This window comes from Ylistrum balloti, unplaced genomic scaffold (genome assembly GCF_031769215.1).
Source record: "Ylistrum balloti isolate Yb309-2 unplaced genomic scaffold, AGI_CSIRO_Ybal_v1 Utg370196, whole genome shotgun sequence".
In the NCBI taxonomy this organism is placed as follows: Eukaryota; Metazoa; Mollusca; class Bivalvia; order Pectinida; family Pectinidae; genus Ylistrum; species Ylistrum balloti.
The window spans coordinates 326,796-351,440 of record NW_026782173.1 but is presented as its reverse complement, the minus strand read 5'-3'; the positions used below and the strand labels follow the sequence as shown (position 1 = coordinate 351,440).

At 34.7% G+C, this 24,645-nt stretch overlaps 1 protein-coding gene across 1 annotated transcript in view; it reads left to right on the top strand.

Annotated features, from left to right (window-relative positions):
* Positions 1-24,645, top strand: part of LOC132551342 (synaptotagmin-15-like) — a 150,345-nt gene that overhangs the window by 118,145 nt on the left and 7,555 nt on the right. The window contains exons 4-8 of the mRNA XM_060215477.1: positions 13,669-13,879; positions 17,554-17,647; positions 18,273-18,443; positions 19,657-19,768; positions 22,042-22,224. Coding sequence (XP_060071460.1) covers positions 13,669-13,879; positions 17,554-17,647; positions 18,273-18,443; positions 19,657-19,768; positions 22,042-22,224 — 771 coding nt within the window. The remainder of the gene's footprint in view (positions 1-13,668; positions 13,880-17,553; positions 17,648-18,272; positions 18,444-19,656; positions 19,769-22,041; positions 22,225-24,645) is intronic.

Genomic DNA, 24,645 nt, shown 5'->3' with positions numbered 1-24,645 from the left:
AAAAAAAATCAAGAAAATACCAACATTGCAATATAATCATAATTCAAACCCAAATTCAATAAAACTGGGCCAAAATATAAATGAAAGAAAGATTTACACGGAGACTCCTGAAATAAGTACAAGGAGAATAAGACCTGTTCCGGAAAAGTAAGCTTCTTCTGCTTCATCGACGACAACCTTGGTCAATAGAAGTAAATAATGCCACGTTCTCAAATGAGAAATTTGAGTAATTACACCTTTTTTAAATTAAAACATATCGTCAAATATAACAAAGTAAACTTTGTAGACCATTTAAAAACAGCAAAATCATAAATGGCAGATTGTTCCCGTAATCAATTTTGCAAGTCCATTATCCTATCTATCTACTCCTAACTTTCGTCGTTGTCTACCTAGTTTTCTCTTGTGAACCATTCTTCGAGCCATGTGACTGGATGGCGCATCATGCTACCGCTTTCGATGACATGTTACAATCATCACTGGTAACAATTATTGTCATTAAATCACAAATTGCCTCGCGTAAAAAATTGGAAATGATGATACATTCGTATCAATAGCGATAAGGAAACAAACTTTAAGTATCCCTTCGCCTGAATTTACGAGGCTAACTAAAGGACCATCGTTATAGTATTAGTGTCCATTTTCTGATGACGCATCGCCATTTCGATACATTCGCCGTGTATTTTGTGTAGGAGACTTTCGTATTGAGCAGGCAGCTAACGATTAATTTAAAACGTTAATTGCTATCTCAGAAACTTTCTATGTTCGAACGCATGTACTGAAACACATTAAGGTGATAATAACTGTTTTCTACTGCTTCTCACTAATCTAAGAAGCTCATTCTACAACGATAGATGGTATTAAAGGACTTGTTATATCAGATTTCACGCATGCGCATCGTTAAATTTCCGCTGCTGTCACACACGGCACTGCTTCCTGGCACAGATATGTATCTTGTATTCATTTTTTATTCATAAATCTGATCTTCTGTTCGTGCGTGATTGGCTATCTCTATGATGTAAGTTAAACGCCGAGGTTTTCATGCTTTCGCTAGTGCTGGATCAATGTAATTAATCAATAACCGCTCGATCATTATCCTCCCCTCCTCCCTCCCTCATCCCCCACCCTGGGCATTTAGATGCTTCGTTGGTTTATCATCTCTAAAGTAGATAACATATTATGTTGTAAAAAACATCTCCATTTGGATTAGTTTTTACATCAATTTGACTAATGAGGTGTAATATTGAACGTGCCTTGTAAACACAGGCTTACATAACATGCACCGACACTATTTAAACTACTATATGTTTGTTGGTTAAAAGAAATTAGCGTGAACGTGATCCACACAACATTTCCTGTCCTCATTTGAATTACAAATTAGTTTGTAAATGGGTCATATTGACAAAAACACCATTACATCTATGTCATCATTTACAGCCAGATCACGATAGAGAACATTTCCTATATAAACATGGGGCATCAGTTGATTCTGCACCGGTATATTCATCAATCCTGTTACAAACATACAAACTCTTATACATAATACGTCTTACATATCCTTTCTTGGCATAGCGCTTCTCCACTGGTTACCAAATACATTGTGTACATATTAATACACAATGGCTTTATGAAATTTTGAAAAATAAAAAAAAATGAATATCAAGTAATATATACGTGAATATCATAAGGGGTTTACAATAAATCTATAATATTTCTGGAGTTTTTTCTCTTGTATGAACCTGTATTTATTATTACCCGAACATTCATGCTTATATTAAACGAAATCAGTCAACTAAAAGATATAATTTACTTTTGAAGTCCGCCAACGTCAGTCTTGGAACTGACATCATTTAAATGCTTGCTTTTTATAATTGTCTCTCAGTATAAAGGTCAGGATAAGTGTCAAAACGACCTAGATCAAAATGTATTCCTTATCTTAAAGTACACTTCATCCAACATTAGCCAAATAAGGACTAATATTTTATATGATAGTAAATATAGTGTGCATCCGATGACTGATATCGTTTGATATGCACACACCAGCAATTACTGAAAATAATTATTTTAATATACGACAAAATTAATGAAAGTTTGGCAATAACAGAACTGATTTACTAACAGAAGTTATCGACAGGAAATATCAGCACTGGTATTAATTTATTGTGTTAGACGAAAACATTCTAAATATTAATGTAGTTATATGTCAGTAAACATTTTTATGTAAATTTTCACTTTGTTTAAATAATGAAAGTTATGCCTGAGATGTTGTTAAAACTTTGTTAAACTACAATTTGGCATTTTATTTGATGTTGTCTGGGTTGGACAGGATGACGGACCTATTTCACTGTTTCTGTCGGAAGTCAGCTACACAACTAGGATGAAACGATCAATTTTTTTCCAGTTGGAAGATAATACATGTAGCCATTTCTACAGATTGGAAACATGTTTTTCGGCGTGGTTAAAAGCTAGCCGATCAATGTCATGGACATGTTTCTATATAAATGACACTTGTAACATCATATGACACCCAGAGATAAATCCGATCCAACTGTATTCCCTTCACGATAGTCTGTTTTATTTCCGCCATGATGATATACAAGCAAACTCCGATGGTAGACAGATTATTGTTGTTTATTTTATGAAATTGTCCAATTTTGATGTAGATAATCTATGACAAGGCAATTGAGTATATTGCCTGTATGTCCATATTTTGTGGTACTCTTGAAATCGTTTATCCAGAGGCATAACAATTAGATTTGTAGATACAATCCATATTCCTGTAAAGAAAGATGCGAACCAGACAGGAATTTAAGTTAGGTCTTAAACCAGGTGCAGGAACACTTTATATTCTAATTATAACGATGGGTTGGTGATTCTACTACACAAAGAGTTAGTGATATCATTACATGCTTAAGATAAATGGGTGATATCAGGTGAAGTAAAGAAAATGCCCTCATATTAAACATCAGTTCGAAAGCATTTATGCTAGAGCTGGATCAACAAATTAAGAAAACAATTTCTGTCAAGAAAATCACACAACGTTGCTAACATTAAAGACTGATTTATTCACCATAGTTTGTTCTTAGCGCTACCTCAGGGATCCAACCCTGGTCAATACACGTTTCATTTTTTATCAAATACATCATTGCGATTCCTAATTCGGATAATAACGACATCCTATTGGGGCACTGCAGCATTACCTGATATATACACATCACAGATTTAACACAAATAAAATGCAAAGTTAAAATAAATCAAGACTTAAAAGGTTTGGAAAGGTTACGGAGTGAATTTGACGCATGCACACGTATGCAGGAAATGTCGTTGATATTTTGTTAGTAAACGTTTGCCTAAACTTGAGTTATTTGTTCGTCTCAAGAAGTCAACGAGACCAAATTTGTCAACAAAACAGGATTTTGTGACGGTGTTAAGATTTAACTAAGCCAATCACGGATTCCGTCATGAACCGGGACGTCTTATGTGAATGGCTAGCAAACACTGAAGTTTAATGAGAATGTATCATGATCCATGGACCAGCTTTTTGCCCGGATCAGTGGCAGAGTGCGTGCCATTTTAAAAGCGCCAGGACGTTTATCATTGTCATAGCCTTTGATATTGTTCGTTAAGAATTAAAGACGGAGCATTTCGTAAGCAGATTGGCTCAAAATATGTATTGATCATATAATGAAATAATAGAGGGAACATTAATCTGCAGCATGACTTATTGTAGGCCTTGGTGATGATTCCATCTGGTTACCATGCTATCATCTGCGGTTTGAATACAGCTTGAATTAATCATCGCTTTGCGTTATCTTCGCTGTCTCCATTTTAGCAGCAATCGACTCATCTTCTAGACAACAGAAACATTTTTGTGATCAAATGTTAAATTAAGCCACCGTTTTATATATACACTTTGTCCTGACAATTTGTCAAAGGAAATATTGAAGTAGCGATGTACTTTTGTATGAAGGTACTGTAATGTTATTTTAGATCTGTCAGAACGACTATGCTAAAGCTTTTAGAACATGTTCGTGTCTCTAATCAATGCCATTGTGTGGCGGGAGTTTCTGATGAATCGACACTAAAGGATCCTGTTATCGTATGTCAATCTAAATATTTGGTCATACTTAGTACCGCAATATTATAACACATCGGCCAATTGTGTTCACGGCATGGATACAAAAATGGCGCCATTTTAGCGTCAAGAAGATGAAATGACAGTCGGTCTATTACTTATTCTGTCATCAGCATCAGTTCTTCTCTAACATCCAGGAACTTCCTTTATTCGTGAAGCCAGCAGAAGCCTGCCAATTGCAGCAAGAGTAAACAAGATGGACGAAATCAATTTCAATACGCTGACGTCACAGTGCAGACATAGGGGCTCTGGGGTCCAACAAAGGGGTATAGATCAGTTAGATGGATGTGAACTTAATTTCTTTCAATACATGTTCTACAGTAGATATACATGCACAATGTATTTCCCAAGGGAAAAACAAACGTTTACATCAATCTTTTATTTTCATTATTGTTCTTAAAGTTAGGCTAGCTAAGCGAGAGACAGAGGAATCTCACATGTGAAGAAATGAGGAAGAGGGAGGAATGTGTGATGCATATTGGATCTGGATGTCATATACATATATACGATGTAAATACTAGGTCATTTATCTGAACGACAACGGCATAGTTAGCAATACTGTAGGGAAATGTCTATTTGTTCCTTTATAATCAATCTCAGACACACCCAGAGCTCATCCATTTGACATCAAACCTTCAGAGTGAATAATGAAGTTTTCGTTTTAATATTACGTCATTCTCGATTCTTGTATGGTATCTAGAAGTGATAAATCAGCTGAGAGCTCTAATGGTGATGTTCTAGAGATAAAAGGGGTTGTGAATGGTTTCCGAATGAACGTTATACATACAATATATTTCACTTGTCTGGCAGCATAATGGTGTAGTTTACCTCGTCAGTAGATAGCAGTGGTATTAGTCAGGAAAACGTTTTATTATTATTAAAATTATTGTTACTTTTAAACAATGCAATGTTATTACAATGTATATGTTTCCATGTCCATACATTCCAATTACTACCTTACAATAAAAATAGATTCAATAACAGTTAAATGATCTGAAGGAATTGTTGATCAGATGTGAAGTTTTAAATGTCCTCAGAATGTGCATTAGCAATTGTTGTAAAGTAAGAGGACTGGAAGTTGAGCCTTGTACAACACCTGCTGTAATCTAGAAAAAATGTTTTCCGTTGTTTTCCCTAGCCTTAAATCTTGAGAATTAGTTTACACTAAAACCTGAATGAAGAATATTCAATGATAATAATTGATTTATCTACCAGTATTTTGAACCAGCGTTACTTTAGGCGTACTTCTAGATGAACGGTCTAAAAACAGATATTTTTGTGAAATGCATTACACTGTATCTTAAACAGATAAGTAACGACTTCCAAAATGTCTTTTGAATAGGAAAATTTATCAAATTAGCACTCACAACCTTAGTGCATTTCAAATCAAGAAACATGCCACCGTCTATGTAAAACCTTTATCTTAATTGATTAACCACATGTCTGTGATAGGATGCTAGGAGCAGTGTTAGTTCTTCCTGGAGTCATCTGCCCATGTAATATTGCATTTATATTAAAACATTCATATAAAGATCTGAACAATAAGTATTGTTAAGGATTAACTCTATGCTTTGTTCAGGTTAACAAGGGATAACTACAATTAAAATCAATTAAGTTGCTTAATTGGCGAAATAAGGTCTGTAAACATTAACGAGAGCGATTGTAGTCATCCCTACTAAACTATACATTTAAAAACAAACGCGCGAAATTCAAGCTCATTGTGTGATAGGATCATGCGACGCGGGAATCCTTCATTTATAGCGTTATATCAATTCGCACGCAAGAGAAACTGTCCGTGTAAAATGATAATGAGCATTACAGTGGTTATAGAGTCAATTACAATGGTAACTGTAAATATAATGGTATTAACTAGAATTGAGAGAAACCCGTTCACGTATACAAGTTCTTGACCAATATTTGTGCGTAGATGGTTACAGAATTATATTCTAAAACGGCGATACAGTTTACCTGCAGTAATGAGGTACGATGTGCACCTCAATAAAACTAAAAATACCTGAAGGGAGATCCTTGTTAAAAAAGTGTTTTATTAGATATGCCATATAAAGTAAATTTGTTTCGTCGATGATGTATACAAAAGGAAATTGGTTCTTGTGTACATCATGTAAAATAATTTGAGATATACGTACGTGCATCAAACAAATATTTACTTTTTATAAACAGTCGAAAAGGAAACCATACTTTGCAACTTTAGACTAAGTAAGCAAGTGTTATCGCATAAATACAAGTTATGGCGATGAACATATGGCATTCCTTAACTCGAAAGCGATCTTGAATAGGTCTTCAGTGAGAAAACGCAGCTGGAGGAAATCCTGTCGACGATTCAGTTGATAGTGTAGTCGGGTTGATCAACAACAGTATGGTGGCAAGATCTTTCAGCAAACTTAAGCCATTTGTATGGAAACTAACCAAGCCCCTCTCTTGACTGACTTGGTTTTGCTTTCATACGAGGATGAATTTATCGAAGAGCTTATCAGGTCACAAAGACCTTGCATTTCTCTTTCTGATATATTGATGACATCTTGTCTTTAACTTACAAGAAATTTATTGATCACGTCCATCCTATATACTCACAAGAATTGGAAATCAAGGACACACCAGACTCTTATACACCATTCGATTATCTCGATCTTTGCCTGCAACCAAACAATATGGCCTGCTTTCCACTAAGCGGTATCCTACGAGTGATGATTTCAATTTCCCTATTGTATTTTATGAATAGTAATATTCCTGCATTCCAAACCTATGGTGTTGACATGTCACATTCTTAAATTTGTTTGTGGGGTGTGATTCTGTTTGTATGATGGTATTCTCTTATGATTTCTGTTTAGATCTATCCAGGCGAACGACAGCCATTTCTATTAAGTCTAAAATAGTAGCAAGTTGTGTCAGAAACAACAGGCGATAGTCTGGTACTTGATAGTTTCAACTATTGCCATGTTTTGTATCTTAAATTGTTGCTTAATTGGTCATTACAGTCGAAAAATGCAGATCGTGCTGAAAGGTCAAGTATTTTTTTTTTTTTTTTTTTAAGATAAATCAATCAATGTTTCCCCGTCATGATTAAAACTATCGCAAGCCTTTGAAACACATCATTAAACCAGAATATTTTACCCTTTTATCCATTTAAAAGGTGTTTTTTTATGCAAGTTACGTAAAATCTAGATACGTTTGATCATTAGTTGATATCGATGTTAGCCGGATGTATCACTTTGTGATTTTGTAATATCTGAACAGGATCGGGTTTGGTCAGAGCTTGCACAGACATGCAAAGATGGGAAAAGCAGTGACAAAAACGACTTGGGTGTTAACTGAAAATACCGAGGACGACCAGATGGTATTGGAAATAAAAACAAAGAGAACAAAGAGTGCCGCACTTCATAGTGCGAACAAATAGAAGACGGATTTCTGATTCCTTTTCCAATGATATTTTGGCGTAGTAAAACAAGCAAAAAGAGTGTATTTTTCACGGAAGTTATTGAAGAGATACGCGTTCTGCTGGAAACTAAGACAGATGGATTCTCTTCTGTTTTTATTTTCCATTGAGGACTAAAATTACCAATTTCAAATAAAGATGATAAAACTTTCTATTAGTAACAAAAACGACTTGAATATCGGCGGGAACATAGGTGATTAGTTTTTGGAATATACTTGTCTTATTTTCTACTTAGAAGGGAAAGGATGTGGATTATTATCCCTTCGAGCAATAATGGTTTATTTATCTCTTAGAAATAAATGTATTGAATTGCCCAGACCCATTGTGCCATGGGTTTGTTGGCTAAATGAAGATGTATTTACTCTCGGATACAGTAGACATAACCGACCGACAATCTTTTAAATCAGAATACTATACTAGTATCTATTTCTAACGAAACGAAATCAAATGTTAACATTAAACTTCACGAATACGATAAAAGGAAAATCAATCCTGACGGTCGATTTCAAAAGTATTTAAAGCCAGATTGGTCTGGGAGTTCCACAGAATGGAAGCTCTTTTATATGAGGGCTCTCAGTCATTGTGATGTTGTTAAAGCATTGTTTCTATGCTTCTTATTTAATTAAGTAGGATATCCCATTTAGCACTAAAATTGTGTTTTATTATTAAAGGCCAACTGCTGATCAGGATTATGTAGCAGGGATGGACTGAAAAATATATTCGACACAAACGCTGTATCCGACTCAACAGTGTTCAAATCATCCGTGTTTAATTTACTAAGATAAAGAGGAGAAAAAATCGGGACCGAACAAAACATTTGACTTATCCGATGCACTCGATTCAAACATGTTCGACACAAGTGAGTCATGATTTTTTTTTTTTTATCATTTGAATTCATAGAATGTTTTCTTCATTGGTTTGCTAGGAGAGAAGGTAAACATCTTCGCGAATCTATTCACTCGACTAGGATTAGCTACAGTGAAGAAACATGCAGAAATTGCTTCTATGTAAAAAAAAAAACAATGTTATTTTAATCCGTACAAGGAAGACGAATGACTATTTCAAGAAACTTAATCAGATTAATAATCTCCTACAGCATGTCGTGTTAAATCTGTCCCAGGCTGCAGCAGAATACGAGCGATTAGCTGTGCCCACATTAGTCAACGTTATCACGAAATTGTTCGTCATACTCACGTAGGCATGTACATGTTCATGTAGCTTACACTGTAGTTGCTGAATAGTTAACGTTAGTAGTGCAGTCAACTTTAGAATGTAATTATCGGCCCTTTAAGTTGAATGAACCTTGTGGAAATTACACGAAGTTAGATAAATTGCTACAAGATGGATCTCGACTGATGTGCTGGATGATGATAGTTTATGAGGGACAGATGAGAATACGGATTAACAGCTTTGTTTTAATTTGCGTGTACACCGTACGTTTTAAATTTTAATTTTACGGAGAGTAATTTATTTCACTACGGCATTACTGAACAAACAAGGAAAAGTACACAATATTGATTTTATAACCTGTTGACAGTGTATGAACGTTTATTTTCAGACTTTGTCCATATAGGAATTGCTGAACAATGTAGGGAAGCTTACAAAACTATTGTGGCTTGCGTATTTAAATTTTTTTAGTGCGGAAACTTTTATCGTTCACATCTTTGAGTTCCTTTTCTTTTGTTTTCAATTCTGACACGAAGATGTTGGTGACGTCTTTGACGCTACGTAACTACTTAAACTGGGAGTATAGGGTCTGTAATTGGCATTGTAACATGGTTAAAACACAATGAAGAAATTACTGACATGTCAACAGAGTCATAATCAATCCTGGAATTGGATAGACTGAGAACAAATAATGAACAAATGAAATATATACAGGGAGACCCTTGAAAATGTACAAAGATGATAAAACAGGATGTTTTGGAAGGTTAAGCGTCTTCTGTTTCATCGGCTACACTCGCAATGTAAATCTTGGTCAATCATGTAAACAAAGACTCGTTTTCATATAACAAGATTAAAAACAACGGCGACAATGATTAACGGTGTTAAAATGTATTGATAAAAATCGGAAAACGAGGAGGGTGGGTAAGATGATATTGTACGGGAAAAGGGCCAAAATAGATTAATAATAAAGGAGGAGCATAGAAAAGTAGCTCTCTATGTGTTGATAATATTGATTATAGTAGATAGCTTAAACGAACATAATAACTTGAAGTTTGCTATATATGAATATATTGGTTGTGATGAGGGTTATATTGGTTGTGTATACATGCACAATATAACAGTTAATATTCGTTTTGCTAGCATTAAAATACATTATCTTTCCGAACAGTGAGTTTCCGATGCATTGGATACTAATAATGGTCTTTAATTGTTAATTATCCTCGTAGACACTTGAAACATAGAGACGCACGTGCAACAACGATTTTATTAGCTGAACGGAAACTAATTTTAAACTGTATTTTCACCGCAGAGGGTATTCCATCAATCCACGCCTTTCAACTTCTGTTATAAGATCCAGGTGATGCACTGAAACAAGAAGACATCTCTCAATACGCTGAACACCCCAAAACATTTATTCACGGGGGATATACATAGGTTTTTTTTATTGCCCTTGTCATTCTTTATTTCAAATCACCTTCACGTGAAATTTTCTCTAAAATTACAAATCGTTTCCAATATTCGGTTATGACTTCGATGAATTATTAGTACCTTTTGTTCCATTATCTATGACATAGACGGTCCGATAAATCTCATACTCGTATCTAAATTAGATGATTTGAAATGGGCTGACTAAAACTGGTGATTCAGGAAAGAAATCTTTATTTGAGTGCACCTATCACACAGAAGAGTTTAAATGTTTTATACATGAAATATAAGTTTTTTAATTGCTTTGTCTTGCCATTGAAACGTGGATTGAAACTCTCTGAAGGCTGCATCTGTCAAATACCGGCATGTTATTGCTAAGATTCAAAGTGTTAATTGCAGAACTATGTGGTGTGATACACCCTTGAGATCTGCTAGTAAGATATCTGAACTCGTTCACAGATCTCCATTAGGATAGATTCGTACGGTTGACATTTATACATTCTGTTATAAGGGTATGTGCTCGACATTAGAGACATAAAACAGCAAGGCAAAAACACTCTTTTTAACAAAACATGGCCTTCTGTTGAACAGAAGTGTCGGTTTCAACGGAGAATTAATAATAAGATATTTCTAGAAATGTCCTTTCTGTAGTATTGTTTAATTACGAAATATGAGCTGTACGCCATACAATTCATATACATTATAGCTTGAAAATAAAAGTATCTGAAAAAAATTGTTGAAATAAACTTATGTTCTAACAAATCTCATTAAACATTATCAAAAGTGGAATCGCGGAGAATTCGCCCCTTAACAAATAATTGACTATTGTCTACTTCGGTAGTTGATATACAGGTCACCATATATCCTTGTTGACTCGATGCTGCATCGTACTAGGCTGAATGCGATGTCGACCATCTTCATAATGGAAATGCTCATCTTGGGTGTTTAAGCATTAAATCATTCTCTCATACATTTCTGGACTGAACAGGTCCAATACATTATATGAAAGGGGATTAACATTGTTAAATTGTTGTAAAACGGCTAAAATGTTATTTTGAGATGAAAAAAAGTTATTTATAGGAAACCAATATCGTTTATTAATGCAGCTATAAAGTCTTGTGCCTTAATGCTCATTAATCAAGCACAGACCTGAACTTTATTTATCAATAGAGTATCCTAATATAGAGGCAAGTATCATAAATTTACTATTCAATATTTACGTAACAATACTGGAGATCTACAAGTTTTGATAATAGATAATGATGTTGGTGAACCTATAATCTGTTCTAATCGATTAAACGTGAAATATGCCATGATCTTCATCATATCATGTTTGCCTTTAATCTCCTTTTTTATTTTGTGTGTAATATCAGATCACGGCAATTAATCTTGATTATGAATTCTGATTTGAAGACCCCTGTAAGTTATTTTAGCCATTTGCAGTAATAACAGGTTTTCACTAATTTCTACCTGTGTATTACTGGTATGTCCAGGGCAATACACCCGAGTTCGCTGTTCTTGTATTACACACCCATCCATGCAATACAGACGCTCACGCTTAGAAAAGTGACGTGTTCCTTCCCAATTGACCTCACACAATGTATACATACGTGTACAAATAGTTATTTGCTGTAACTGTTTATATTTCATTTCATTTAATTTTTCTAGAGCAAACTAGAAAAAAATCTCGATTTTTCTATATCAACTAGTGAATTAATTGCAGAATGGAAATATCTTCGTTTAATATTGTCGACGTTTGATACTAATCATTGTTCAACATTGAAGAATGAGAAATAAAGGAAAAAATATTATATGTTTTAACTTAAGAAAATATCAAACCCATATCCAAACCAATGTATACTTCCTTGCACCTTCAGGAGCAAATGAAATAGGTTGAAATGTCAATACATGTTAGTTACATATATATTAAGGAAATCTTAGAGATGACGTCAGTCTGAAAACCTTTAGCCTTAACAACATCAATATTCACCATGGCAGTAACGGACCGGAATTACAGGTCAGGGCAGATGGTGAATTTTATGACTGCAAGGAAAATGAGCAAAGTGATAAAAAACTGAATTTATAATTGAAATATTTAGAATTATTTTTTATTGCCAATCACAAATAGTTAATACCACAGTGGGCTGTGGAATCTCGTCTAATATGGTAAGATGAATCACCCCACAGGTCATCGATTAAACCCTATTTAACGTGCGTTCGTCGAGCCTTGATGTTTTATGTCGTTTTAATGGCAAATTAGTGTGATTATCTGAATAATAATGTCACAAAACATCTTGAAGGGGGGAAATTAAAATTGAAATAATAATTTGGAATGTGTGACTAGGGAATAGATTACATTTTGCACTTAAAACATTCCAGCGTTCGCATTAAACAGCAGCTCAATGTTGCAAACAGGTCGTATAACACAGACGATTTTCACATTCCAATTGTCACATATCTCTCACAAAATAAACACATACGATATTGTTAATTTACTGTTCCTTATGAAGTGTAACATGTTGAGGTTCAGGTAAGGTTCAGATTACGAAGTGACATCATATTCTAGCATCCTCGCATTACATTTTGACGTCATAACGCACACCTTAGACTCATTACATTTGTTATTTTGGCTCGCAAAGGGCTTGCAAAAATTCTTAGACTTATTTCATAAACCATACATAAGGTGACTATTCATTTAAGATTCTATGTAGAGAGTGTTACAATCTGTAACATATATCTCAAACATTTATTTATGTTTTGAGCAGCTTCATCGTTGAAGAATATCCCTTCTGTGTCCATTTCTTTACTTATGATTTAACTTGACGCTTTCCAAAATGGAACACTTCTCAAATATTTGCTGCACAACTTTTATTGACTATTAAATATTCGGAACAAGAAATAAGGTGTTTATATAGTATTATGGGATTTTTTATCAGCTAATGTCTTCCATGTTGCACAAATATTCTGTCATGTTTTTAAACAATGAAAAGGATTGTTGAATATTTTCGATAGATTAGTGTTTGAGATTAATGAGAAAGTTAGTGAATTTTTATTTAGAAATATATCCAAGATTATGACACTTCTTTCTATAATTGAACTGAATGTAAGAGGCGTTCCCTACCTGTTTAAACGTATTGCTGAACCTGGCATGCTTTTTTGTGTTTTATCTATAGACACGCGCTCTGGTGAATAATATGATAGCTAAAAACCTATTTGTGAAATTCCAAGCAAAATACAGGATTCAAACAAAAGTTTTACAATTTTCCTCAAAAAGTGTTACAACCCGGGTACGTCACGTTATTTACTACATTGTTCAAACAGTATTCACCCTTGGTTCAATAATTGTTTTAAGGTTTAACAAACAATGGCCCATCTCAACAACTTTAAAGTTCTTGTGGTAACAACAACAAATGTTAAAGATTTTTAACTACGCCGATATAGAAGAATATATAAGAACTCTTTCTGAACAACTTTATACTATTTCTTCCAGGTGCCTACGCTCTCGGGAGCATCGACCCAAGCCTTTATAAAATTGTGGACGAGGACGATGATTACGAAATTCCCCCAGAACACATAGGGAGGGTGTGGTTTGCCGTCGAATACGAACGGGAGACAGAGAAACTGCTGGTGACCTTGATCAAGTCCAAGAACCTTCCCACCCGACAGTACGGCAACAATAGCAGCTGTGATCCTTTTGTTAGGTAGGTGTTGCTTTCTTCTTTTTCCTTGCTACTTATTGCTCGAGCTGATTTAGCTACGAGGAATTGGTATTTACTTTCGTTGCAAAATGGGATTTTGGTATTTTTGGATGCATGAATCATATGTTTTATGTCTTAAAGAAGATCAAAAGCTACATATGTATGTGCACATGTAATGTTTATTTGCTTTGATTAAAATGTTTATTCATGTGGTCATTTACTCTTCTTTCCTGTATCATCATTCAATCTTAAATTTAGAAATTGGTACCTACGGTATTTTTTCCAATAGAATGTTAATCGACAAATTCCTGGTATATTGCCATCATGGTGGTCAAGTTGTCTGCTTATTGTTTGTTGTCAGTTAATGTCCTAGAGGGAAATATTCGGACATACTCAGCATGACTGAGGAAAAACTTTGCCCAAATATAGACATAGTGACCCACAAAAAGATGCAATAGTATTTCTTCCATTGAAATAAACAACTTACATTTTTTATTAGCATAAATATCAAAGAATAATAACAGTGTGTGATACCTGCCTCGTGGGCAAGTTGTTTATCCTGAAATGTCATTATAAATCAGTTCATATATAAAATGTATGTTCTCGCTGTCTCGAGTTTCAAACTAGACAGCACACATGGGATAAATATTTAAAAGTAAAATATCTCGTATACACTCATAAATGTCATACCTTTATAGATACGACTACAAGCTGATCCAAGGATTGTATGCTGCTCTAAGTGATGTCTGCACAACGTAATGGCTATTAATATATTAAAGAATACAATGGTATTTTCGTTAGATAATTCCAAATTGCTTCTGACAGAACAAACGTTTGACTGAAATTTTGTTCCATCTTCTAAACCGTCAGCGATTACGACCGTATGACGTTATTACATCACGAAACATTATTTACAATAGTGCATTCATTATCAACTCTTCGCCCCAGAGTATTGGCATTAACCTGCCTATATATATGATAGTGTATAATTTAATCATTAATAGTAAAATTAGATGTTATAGAAAATAATAGAAATATTTCCTCTTTCTGTTTCCAATGGAAATGCTAGCATCTAATTGTTGAAATAAGTATACTTCGCTCGGACGTGTTGATTATGTCTAGATTGTTATCTTGTGTACGCTGGATTAATTGAAGGCCATCTTTCACTAGTAGCCAAATCTGGTGCCCGCCAAGGAGGAGTCGTATATAGCAATAACCTTGGTTGCGGTAAGAATCTTGGTGTTAGTAGTAATTTGGAAATCAACTAAATACAAAATCGACTAAAATACCAATGAAGAAATGAATCTATTGATGTTTAAACGAAGGCTATCTATGGGCTATTTACAATTCATGTAAATGTGGTAACTGCTATAGTTTAAAGGATTTCCTCTGGGACTAATTGCAGGCGTGCCATATTTGGTCATTTTGTGTTTAATGGCCACTTTTTCACCGGAAATTATTTGCCTGTGGTGTAGACAATGTGTTTTTTTTAAAACGTCAAGCAGAAAGTGCACGCACAGGAAGTGCTTCCCCCCATCACAAAATGAAGACACATTGAACATAAAGAAACTTTGTTTCTGCATTTCTATTGAATTGCAAATTTTTAAATACACAAAAATCTATTTCCCGGAAATTGCTTTCGACGAACTTGTTTCCCGAAAAACTCCTAATGTCCTCATATATAGTGACCGACGAACGCATATCAAGTTTACGTCGATTCCTCTACCGGAAGTCCATCCTAAGGGCTGTCCTGGGTTAGACCTAGATATTGATGGCGACGTTGATGAAAGTACTATCACGACGAGCTAGAGTGTAGAAGTTAGCATCTTAAAGGCGACTAGCCAATACTCGGTAACTAGGGCTTACTGTCTAGTGCTATTTACCATGCGGAATAGAAGGGATCTGTACACGCCATCTTAAGATATTCTTCACGAATGATAACAAATTGGTGTAGTGTGTAAATCGATTCCATCCAATCGAACACGCGAAAATCGACTTCTGTACATACATACATATATTAGTATGCATATGAAGGCATTCGGTTGGCGAGAACGTCGCCAGTAGTGAAAGGTACCTGTCTATATGTTAGATGACTATAATGTCTCGCGGGAGCACTGAACAGTTTCTTTGGGTCTTTCCATCAAATTTCTGTCCAATTGGTATATAAAATACTCCCGAGAGGAAACGTGTGCACGAACCTACTTTCCATCATTATTTGGAAAATATAAACACATCATTTCAGAAAATTGAATTGAATAATATTTCTCATAATGCATGCTTCATACCTGTGTATTTAATGGAATGATGAAGAAAGGTGTATAATGCAAGAAAAGAATTTCGGATGCAGATCATCTGTTCACATATTCCTTTTTTATTTAAAGTTATTCTGATAATTGAAAACCGACAAGTCAACAAACAGAATCGGTATTCAAACTCAAATTCGGTGAGATTAGATCAAAATATGAACAAAGGAAAGATTTACACGTTGATTCCCTCCTCTAATCCCCCTCCCTTCTCTCCCTTCTTCCCTTTCTCCCCCTTCCAAAATGACTAGTCATTCTTGCAGACTCTTCCACTTAAGTCGGACAAAAACGTGAGCTATTCATTTATATTTGCGTCAATGTCGCCTTTTTATGTACAATGATAGCTAGCCATTGTACGTCTGCTAGTCTGATTAAATATTCCTTCACCGGGATACCGAAATGTCGGACAAAACGTCCTGAAGAGAATGTGTATTCTTGTTCGATAAATCTTGGCGATACATCTTCATTTGTAAGTAATGAACTATTTACTGCACACGATTCAGATATATGTTGGGTTCGTGGCACGAATTAGGCTTGTCGTGTTATTGGTCAAGCTGAACTCTCGTGCCCCGCAAGCTTAGGTTTCATGCAAGAAATGAAAGAACTACTCAGGGGAGATAGTTGGCATGAGTTCGCGTCGTAAAACACAGCTGAACATTTAAGAATTGCAAAGTAGCTGTGTGTTCAATGTAATGCCAATTGTTCGTGTGCTATTAGAGAATCTAATGACCAGTGGAGTGTCAACGAGGCTATCCTTCTCCCCGCCAGCCCCGCTATTATCCACACCGAAGTGATTACAAATCAAGATCTTATTTACCTATCTCTGCGAAGATTGATAAATGCTGTGTTTTCCATACACAGTCATAAAAGGATGTCCATGTACCTTGATTGTATAATTGCGTGTGCATGGATGTTGTCACTGAACAAAAAATGTTAATCAATGTCATTCAGTTTGGCATGAAGGATTGGGAATACTCGACGCTAAAAGAGGAAGTGTTTTTTGTTTTGAGTAGTCAATACAACACATATGCAAATAAATCTGTCTCTGTCACTAATGAAAGTTTCCATATTAGGTAAAATGCAAGTAAGGACTACACAGGAAATTAGACGTTATCAGGGAAAACCATGACTTTCAAAAGGTGATGAATCTTCGCCTAAAACTTTTTTTTGTTTTGATTAAATATAAAATAAAAACCAAAGCTTAGAATTTCTAGTTGATTACATATATTCATTGTATCAATCATTTATTCAATTTGTTTCAGTTTTCGCCGTCTCTGTTCGGCTAAAAAAAACATTCAAATAGGCAGAAGGTGCAGTTCAATGAATTTGACATTTACCACATCTATTGATCTAAACATTGGCCATGTTTTGCAGAATATACCTGATGCCTGACGAGAGACGTTATCTACAATCCAAATTTAAAAAGAAGACATGTAATCCAAAATTTGAGGAGAGCTATGTGTTTCAAGTAAGCTGACTATAATTTTACTATCACAACTATTGTTGCTCTTAACGTCTAAACCTGCTACAGTCTAGTTTCTCAAGTATAATGCGTTTATTTTCATAGAAAACACCAGCTTGAATTCAGGGACATAACCAATTTTAATTCTTTTCTTACATAGACAGTTAAACCTGTAGTTTTCGCGATGATAATTTTTTCGCTATTTCGTGGTACGTTAATGCGAAAAATTCCATTTGTGAAATGATGAAACACTTGTATATAAGATGTCTTTTCACATCCAGATCGCGAAAATTTTGACCAGTTAAAACTTACCAGCTATACGGTACTGACAACGTTGCCAGCAACAATTTAACGAATTTAATTATCTCAATTTCCATGTTGTGTATTTTCTATGTTATGATAGAAATGGTTGTACATCGCAAACATATGCCTTAACTACTTGTATTTTAGGGATTTTTCATATTTCGAAATAACTTTAATTCCGCTACAATATCGGATTTTGAGAGATATAAGTTGATAAAATCACTAACATTTTTCAATGTTGTCAGCATGTTCTTAGTGAGAAACATTCAATCCCCTTCTGCAGAATAAAGTAGGACTTTCTTGTTTTGTAAGTTGCTTATTTTTGCAGGTTTCCACCAGGTCCTTGCAGGACAGAGTATTAAAATTTACAGTTTACGACGTAGATCGTCATAAAAGGCACAACGTGATTGGACATGCGCTGTACCCTCTCAAGGAGCACGACGGAGAAAGTAACGAGCGGCTTGTGATATGGCGAGACTTGGAACGAGAAGTCACAGAGGTATGGTAGATTGTGAAATGCAGGGTTATGGTTACATGCCTTTGACAAACATTAAACTTGATCCATATAATATAAAAACGACAAACCAGATTTGTCTTTAATATCTAAATTTTTTTCTGATCTTTGTCAATTTTGATAGGACGTTTAAATACTTGGTATCCTCCACTGGTATAATGTTCTCATTGTGATTAAAAAAAGAAAATTCTAACATGTCAACATGATCATAGCCCAAACTTAAATCCAATTAAACAAGGGGAAAATATTACCTAAAGATAAAATTACAAGGAGATTCATGAAAAAAGTAGAATAAGACCAGGTGTTCCGAAAGTGTAATCGTCTTCTGCTTCTTCGACGACACCCGCCATGTAAATCTTGGTTAAGATCAAGATAAGCGGCTGATGTAGACTTATATAGTTGGTAATTCATTATCCACTTATCAATGCGAAATGTCTAAACAGCATTCCCAAAACTTTTGAAAATGTCTTATTTCATTACACCTATAAAGTATGGCTGACGTTATCTAATCGATCTTTCATAATTTCACATATCTATCTCACAAGCATAAAACGTGGTATACGGTAAGGATATTTACGTAGAAAGTTGTAAGATTTTCATCTTCATTAGATACAGACTGATATTTGCTATACAGTGCTGAAAACTTTTTCCCCCTGAAATAAATTTTTACCCGAAAAGTTATTCCGCTCGACCGTGAAAAGCATGATATACGGATATACTATTTACAATGGTGATATTCTAGCTGTATGTCTCATTCATTGGTGACGCTGCAAAACAAATGATGTCATGAAGCTATAACGTCACAACTGAAAAATGGGAACCGTCAGTCAATCAAAGTTTCACCAGGTCATATAACACATGTAATGAAAAATATGGATATAATGAGGGTATTTACTGAATGTAATTACATGTGATATACTTTGGGAACACTTATTTTTGTTTGCGAAATTCGCCTACATGGTGGATGTCGTTGATTTAATCTCCAGACACTGAACCTTCCAAGACTACCGGCCTTCTTCATCTGAATATTTTCAATGGTTTCCGTGTCAAGCTTCCCTTTGTATATATTTTGCCCTCCTTTAACCAATTTTGACTTTGAAATGTGATTTTGTTGAAATGTCTATATTCTCTTAAGGTTTTGGCATCCCATGTTGAAGTTTTCTTTATTCTACTTATATGAACCTTTCCACATTTACAGACTGTGACCAACAAGGGAGAGCTTCTAGTGTCGTTATCCTACAACAACCATCTGGAAAGGCTAACGGTGGGAGTGTTTGAGGGCCGTGCACTTAAATCGGAAGGCGCAAACGGTAGGAATAATGCAATTCCTTCTGTCTTATCATTTACTCAATAGTTACTCCACATGGAAAAATAAGAAGCAAAACGTATGTTGGTTAATAATCTTATATCATGATCAATCTTATTCATATGGAATTTTTGTATAGAGTCTGGTAAGTTGTTATCACCTTGTACACAAATACAGTACACTTGTGATTAAGTAACACAATGAAGGGAAAGTTAGATTCACTCAAGACCAATTCCGCTTTCCGAAATTACAGACTAAAAATCCTAGAGTCCATCTTAAATGTATTCTACGCAAGTGAGGACATACCATTTACAGAAGCGGCGCCGGTTATTATATATCCGACTTTGTTTGGAATCCTTAGCATTTATCACACGAGTAGGCACTGACTGACCACCCAATGAGACTGATTGACCATGCACTGAGAGCATTTATGTCCAAATACTGATTAGATTAAATATTGTTAGTTCAATGCCGCTCACATCTTGAAAATAGGACCAAACAGAGAACTTAATGTTTATTGTAACATAAAAGAAAACTTGTATCTTTTGATTAGTTTGTTTTTTCTTATTTACTCTCTCTGTTATATGAAGAATATTTATTTAGCAGCAATTTTTGACAAAAGTCGAGTAAACAAAGTTGCATCAAACTTATTAAGTGGGTCATTTCAGTGCAAATGTATATTGTAAATCTATGCATTGTCCGACATTTCGATACGCCTTTTAAGTGGTAAGTACATCTCACTTATTAATCAATGGTATTCTCTTATCGCCGAAACGTAATTTTATGTTTAAGACGAATAATGTAATTGTGAAACTATATCGTTGTTATAAGATATTTAATGGACACTGAATTTTTTTTTTGAGATAATGATGATATAAAAGCGCTGGTAACGTATACAATTTTTTTCCTCATCTCATTATCGAGATTCTGAAGTCACGCACACTATGACAAGATACTGGATACTTAACGGAACTTCCATCAATCAAATAAATAAAAATCGGAATGCGGTGACCGTAAAATCCGGCGGCTATTTACATTGTGCATTGATTGTCTTCTTTAATCCATTAAATCGGATCTCGCGTGATATTCTTGTGGCTTTATTGTGTTTACATTACTTGGCATTTAAACGAAGCCATACATTGATTTAATGGCAGCATTCTAGTGAAATTTTATGCATCCGAAAAATCACAAACTTGGGGCAATCATGAAATTAACTTATCAAATAACCGTTAGATGTCAAGGCAGAATAAATGTTAGATCATAAATTTTACGACGTGGTTGACATTGATAACATTTTTTTCTCTCTCCTTTTCATCATCATCTTCTCCTCCTCCTTTTCTTCTTCTTCTTCTTCTACTACTTGTGAGTTTTAATTCACTTAACATGTACTTAATTAAGTCCTATCGATGTAAGATCGATGCGTGTTCTGTTTCTTAAACAGCAATACATTGTCACGAGCATGACAAAATTCTGATTTTGGATGGATTTCGAAAAATACATTTCTTAAACACAGATACGTCAGAGAAAATATTGATCCATTTTTACTTACGTACATTTGGTAATAGTGGATGTCGCGATGAGGAACTCTTCGCGATTTTTGTTTTTGCAACTCTGTAAACAGGTAGATATGCAATAGCAGCAAATAATGAACTAGGTTTTGTTGCTGTTCAACGATGTCATTACTTCATTGTGGATCATATTCGTTTATGTCTGATTTATAGCAGACCTTCCCTCAATACAAAGCCTTTCAAGGAATAAATTAATAAAGATTTTTTGTAGACGTTGATTGATTTGGGCTTTCAGACAAATATTCCAGTATTACACTATGCCATTTTCCTCTAAAAACTCATGGCGTATTCATAAAGTTAATTCTTTGTAACTTCGGCAGCGAGCTAAATTGAACAGAAATAACTGGTCTGCGAATTTTTTTTAGTTACAATAAAGTTTCAATAAATCTAAATAGGAAAATCACAATAGAGGGACATTAAGAATAGCTATTAGGTTTTTCTATAGGATATACAAACAGCAAAATGGTTAGTAGCACATACTTTGAAAGTAAATACTTAAAGCAGCATTTGTTAGATAATATAAATATATACAGATTAGTTACTGGTGAGTCGTCTTAATGTCGAGGATGTTGTGGAAGTAGCTTCTGATCTGTCAATATAGTCTGCAGACCCATCAGTAGGAGTGGTAGAAATGACTTATCCTTTTATCGAAAGCAATAAATGGTGCCCAACACTTCGCTCTAGAAATTCTGTCTGTCATTTTTTTCAGATTTCTTCGTAAAAGTATGTTTACATGTGCAGAACCGTGTTGTCAAATCAAAGAAAACGGAAGTGGTAAAGAAGTCAGACTGTCCGAATTTTAGTGAATCCTTTACCTTCAAACTGCCAGTAGCAAATCTGGACGCTGCCAGTCTCAACATAACGGCCGTACAACATATAAGTGGACACAAGGGTCAGTATGATATACATTTTTGTTGAATCTGGTGATATTCTACGGTATTTTATCATGGTATATATCAAAGATATGTTGTGCAAAACAATACAAATTAATAGCACCTTTAGATACAAATTAGATATAGTAGAGACAAAAAAATAATTTAGCTACATCATACATTAGTTAAACACAAACTTAATTTTGCAAGATAAAATTAAAGTATTTTATTAAAACACATTGCATAAACAATGTTCTTGATTATGGCTGTTGTGTTGAAAATAAGCTTTCAAACAAAACAACATATGTACTACAATGGTAGGATACCTATTGTTCCATTGCATATTTGTCATGTTTGCTGTCAACTGCAAAAGAATATATCATCCTCTCCACTTATACACTTATACCCAACATTTTTATTCATCAAAGGATGCCAATAGAGTTAACGTTTGCCGTGTATCGTAAAAATCGCATTTTTGTTTTGTAAAAGTTATGCGTTAATGTTAAATTGCAGGCTTAGATACTAAAGAAACGATACACGACAACGTAGCCCATGTCGTGTTCTTTTCCCATTGGGGGTCTTTTTATATTACACAGCATTTTGGATGTAAATGAGAAAGTCATTTACTACGTTCGTTGGTTATTTACATATAATCGTTATCTGAGCTCGCAAACTAACTTCAGACGATCAAGGAGCATTCCAACAAAACTGGACTAACAAAGTCCCCAACGCTATTGTAGGTGATTGACTTGACCTGATAGGCCCAATAATCCATAGAGAGTAACTAAAGAACAGAAAAGTTACGATCATTTATCTTTATTATTTTTCCATAAATACAAATACGATATTATTATCTTTTTACTGTTTGCCTGTATAAACCTCTCGAACAAAGCTATAATGATAAACTTGTGTAGCCAACCTCTTATTACTGGTCAATATGTGGCAGTATTACAAATCAATATGACGAAATGAACATCCTCGGTCGATTTCATGTCAGCACTTACAGGTTCCATTGACAATAAAACAACAAGACACAATTTAGTTATAAATGTTTGGTAAATAAGTATTGATGACAAAAAGACTTTTGATATAATTGAAGATGATAAGAACGAGGTAAGAATAGATGAATCCGGTCGTCAATTTTTTTTTTTTTTTTTTTGATATATGTGTATTGAAAGTATTTGGAAACGTGGGCTCTACTATTTTCGCGTCTGATAATAGTATATTAAACTAACAAATACTCATCAGCATGCCTTAAAAGCCTTGAAAGAGGTCAAAAGTTGGTTATGGCAAAGCAAGCATGTTTTATTGGCAATACATGGTCATGACAGGATACTTAATACGTATTACAAGACACGGTCAAACAAGACATTACATACAAGCGGTCTACGACCTAAACGTACGCTAGTCAATCATTAGGGTTCTTGAAAGTGATTAGCAGAACCTATATCTTGGTATTATATCCTAGACAGAGGTTGTACTTGTCAGCGGCATGCTGAAGTGTACGGATGACTCGTGGGAAAGTGTGTACTATTTGAACCCCTCCTCGGAGACAAGATTCACACCCTGTGAAATTACGTGCATTTAGCATGACTTGTTCTACTATTTAAGTAAGTGTACATGTGTGAGACTAATTTATCAACATCATATAATGGAGACGGCCAAATTTCATCACTCAAGACAATTTAGACGACCATGTGTCCTTCTACTGGCACGACTAGTACGTCCAATGTATGACTCCTCATTGCATTCTCACCTCATTGAAAGTACTTAATCTTCTATAACTGAAACGAGTGTTCAAACACAAAGCAATTAGTTAAACATATCCAAGTTTGGCAAAATATGGAGAAAACAACGGTGTTCACGGAGAATCAAGGAATATATGACCAGGTGTTCCGGAAGGGTATGATTTTTTCGCTTTATCGACAACACCCGGCATGTAAATATTGGTCAATCCAAATAGGTAAGTTCCCAAATGAAAGCAAGGTGAAAATGCCAAACCCCCAGGTATACTAACAAACATCAAAAAGGTCTGACTTCATATTGCACAAAGGAAATAGATGAAATATGTCCAAATGAGATCATTATGACAAACGTTAAACTTCGTCATAATTTTCATAAACTTGCATCTCTAAAAAAAACCTTATATTGGGAGTTTGTCTGTTATAAATCGCGATAATGGAAAAAAATATTTCATTATGGAATCAACTGCAAGATGGAAACAGCGAAGGTTGGAGATGTAAGAATATTGTTATTCAGAAATGAAAAATTCAAAAGAAACCATCAAACTTATCAGACATCATGACGGATATCTGTACATGTTTTTCCATTACCAATATATACGATTTCCAACAATTTACGGAAGAAAATAACTGTTGATAAAGGAAAAAGATAATTTATCATTTAAAATCTTCATCAATTTGGAATTACCAACCATTTTA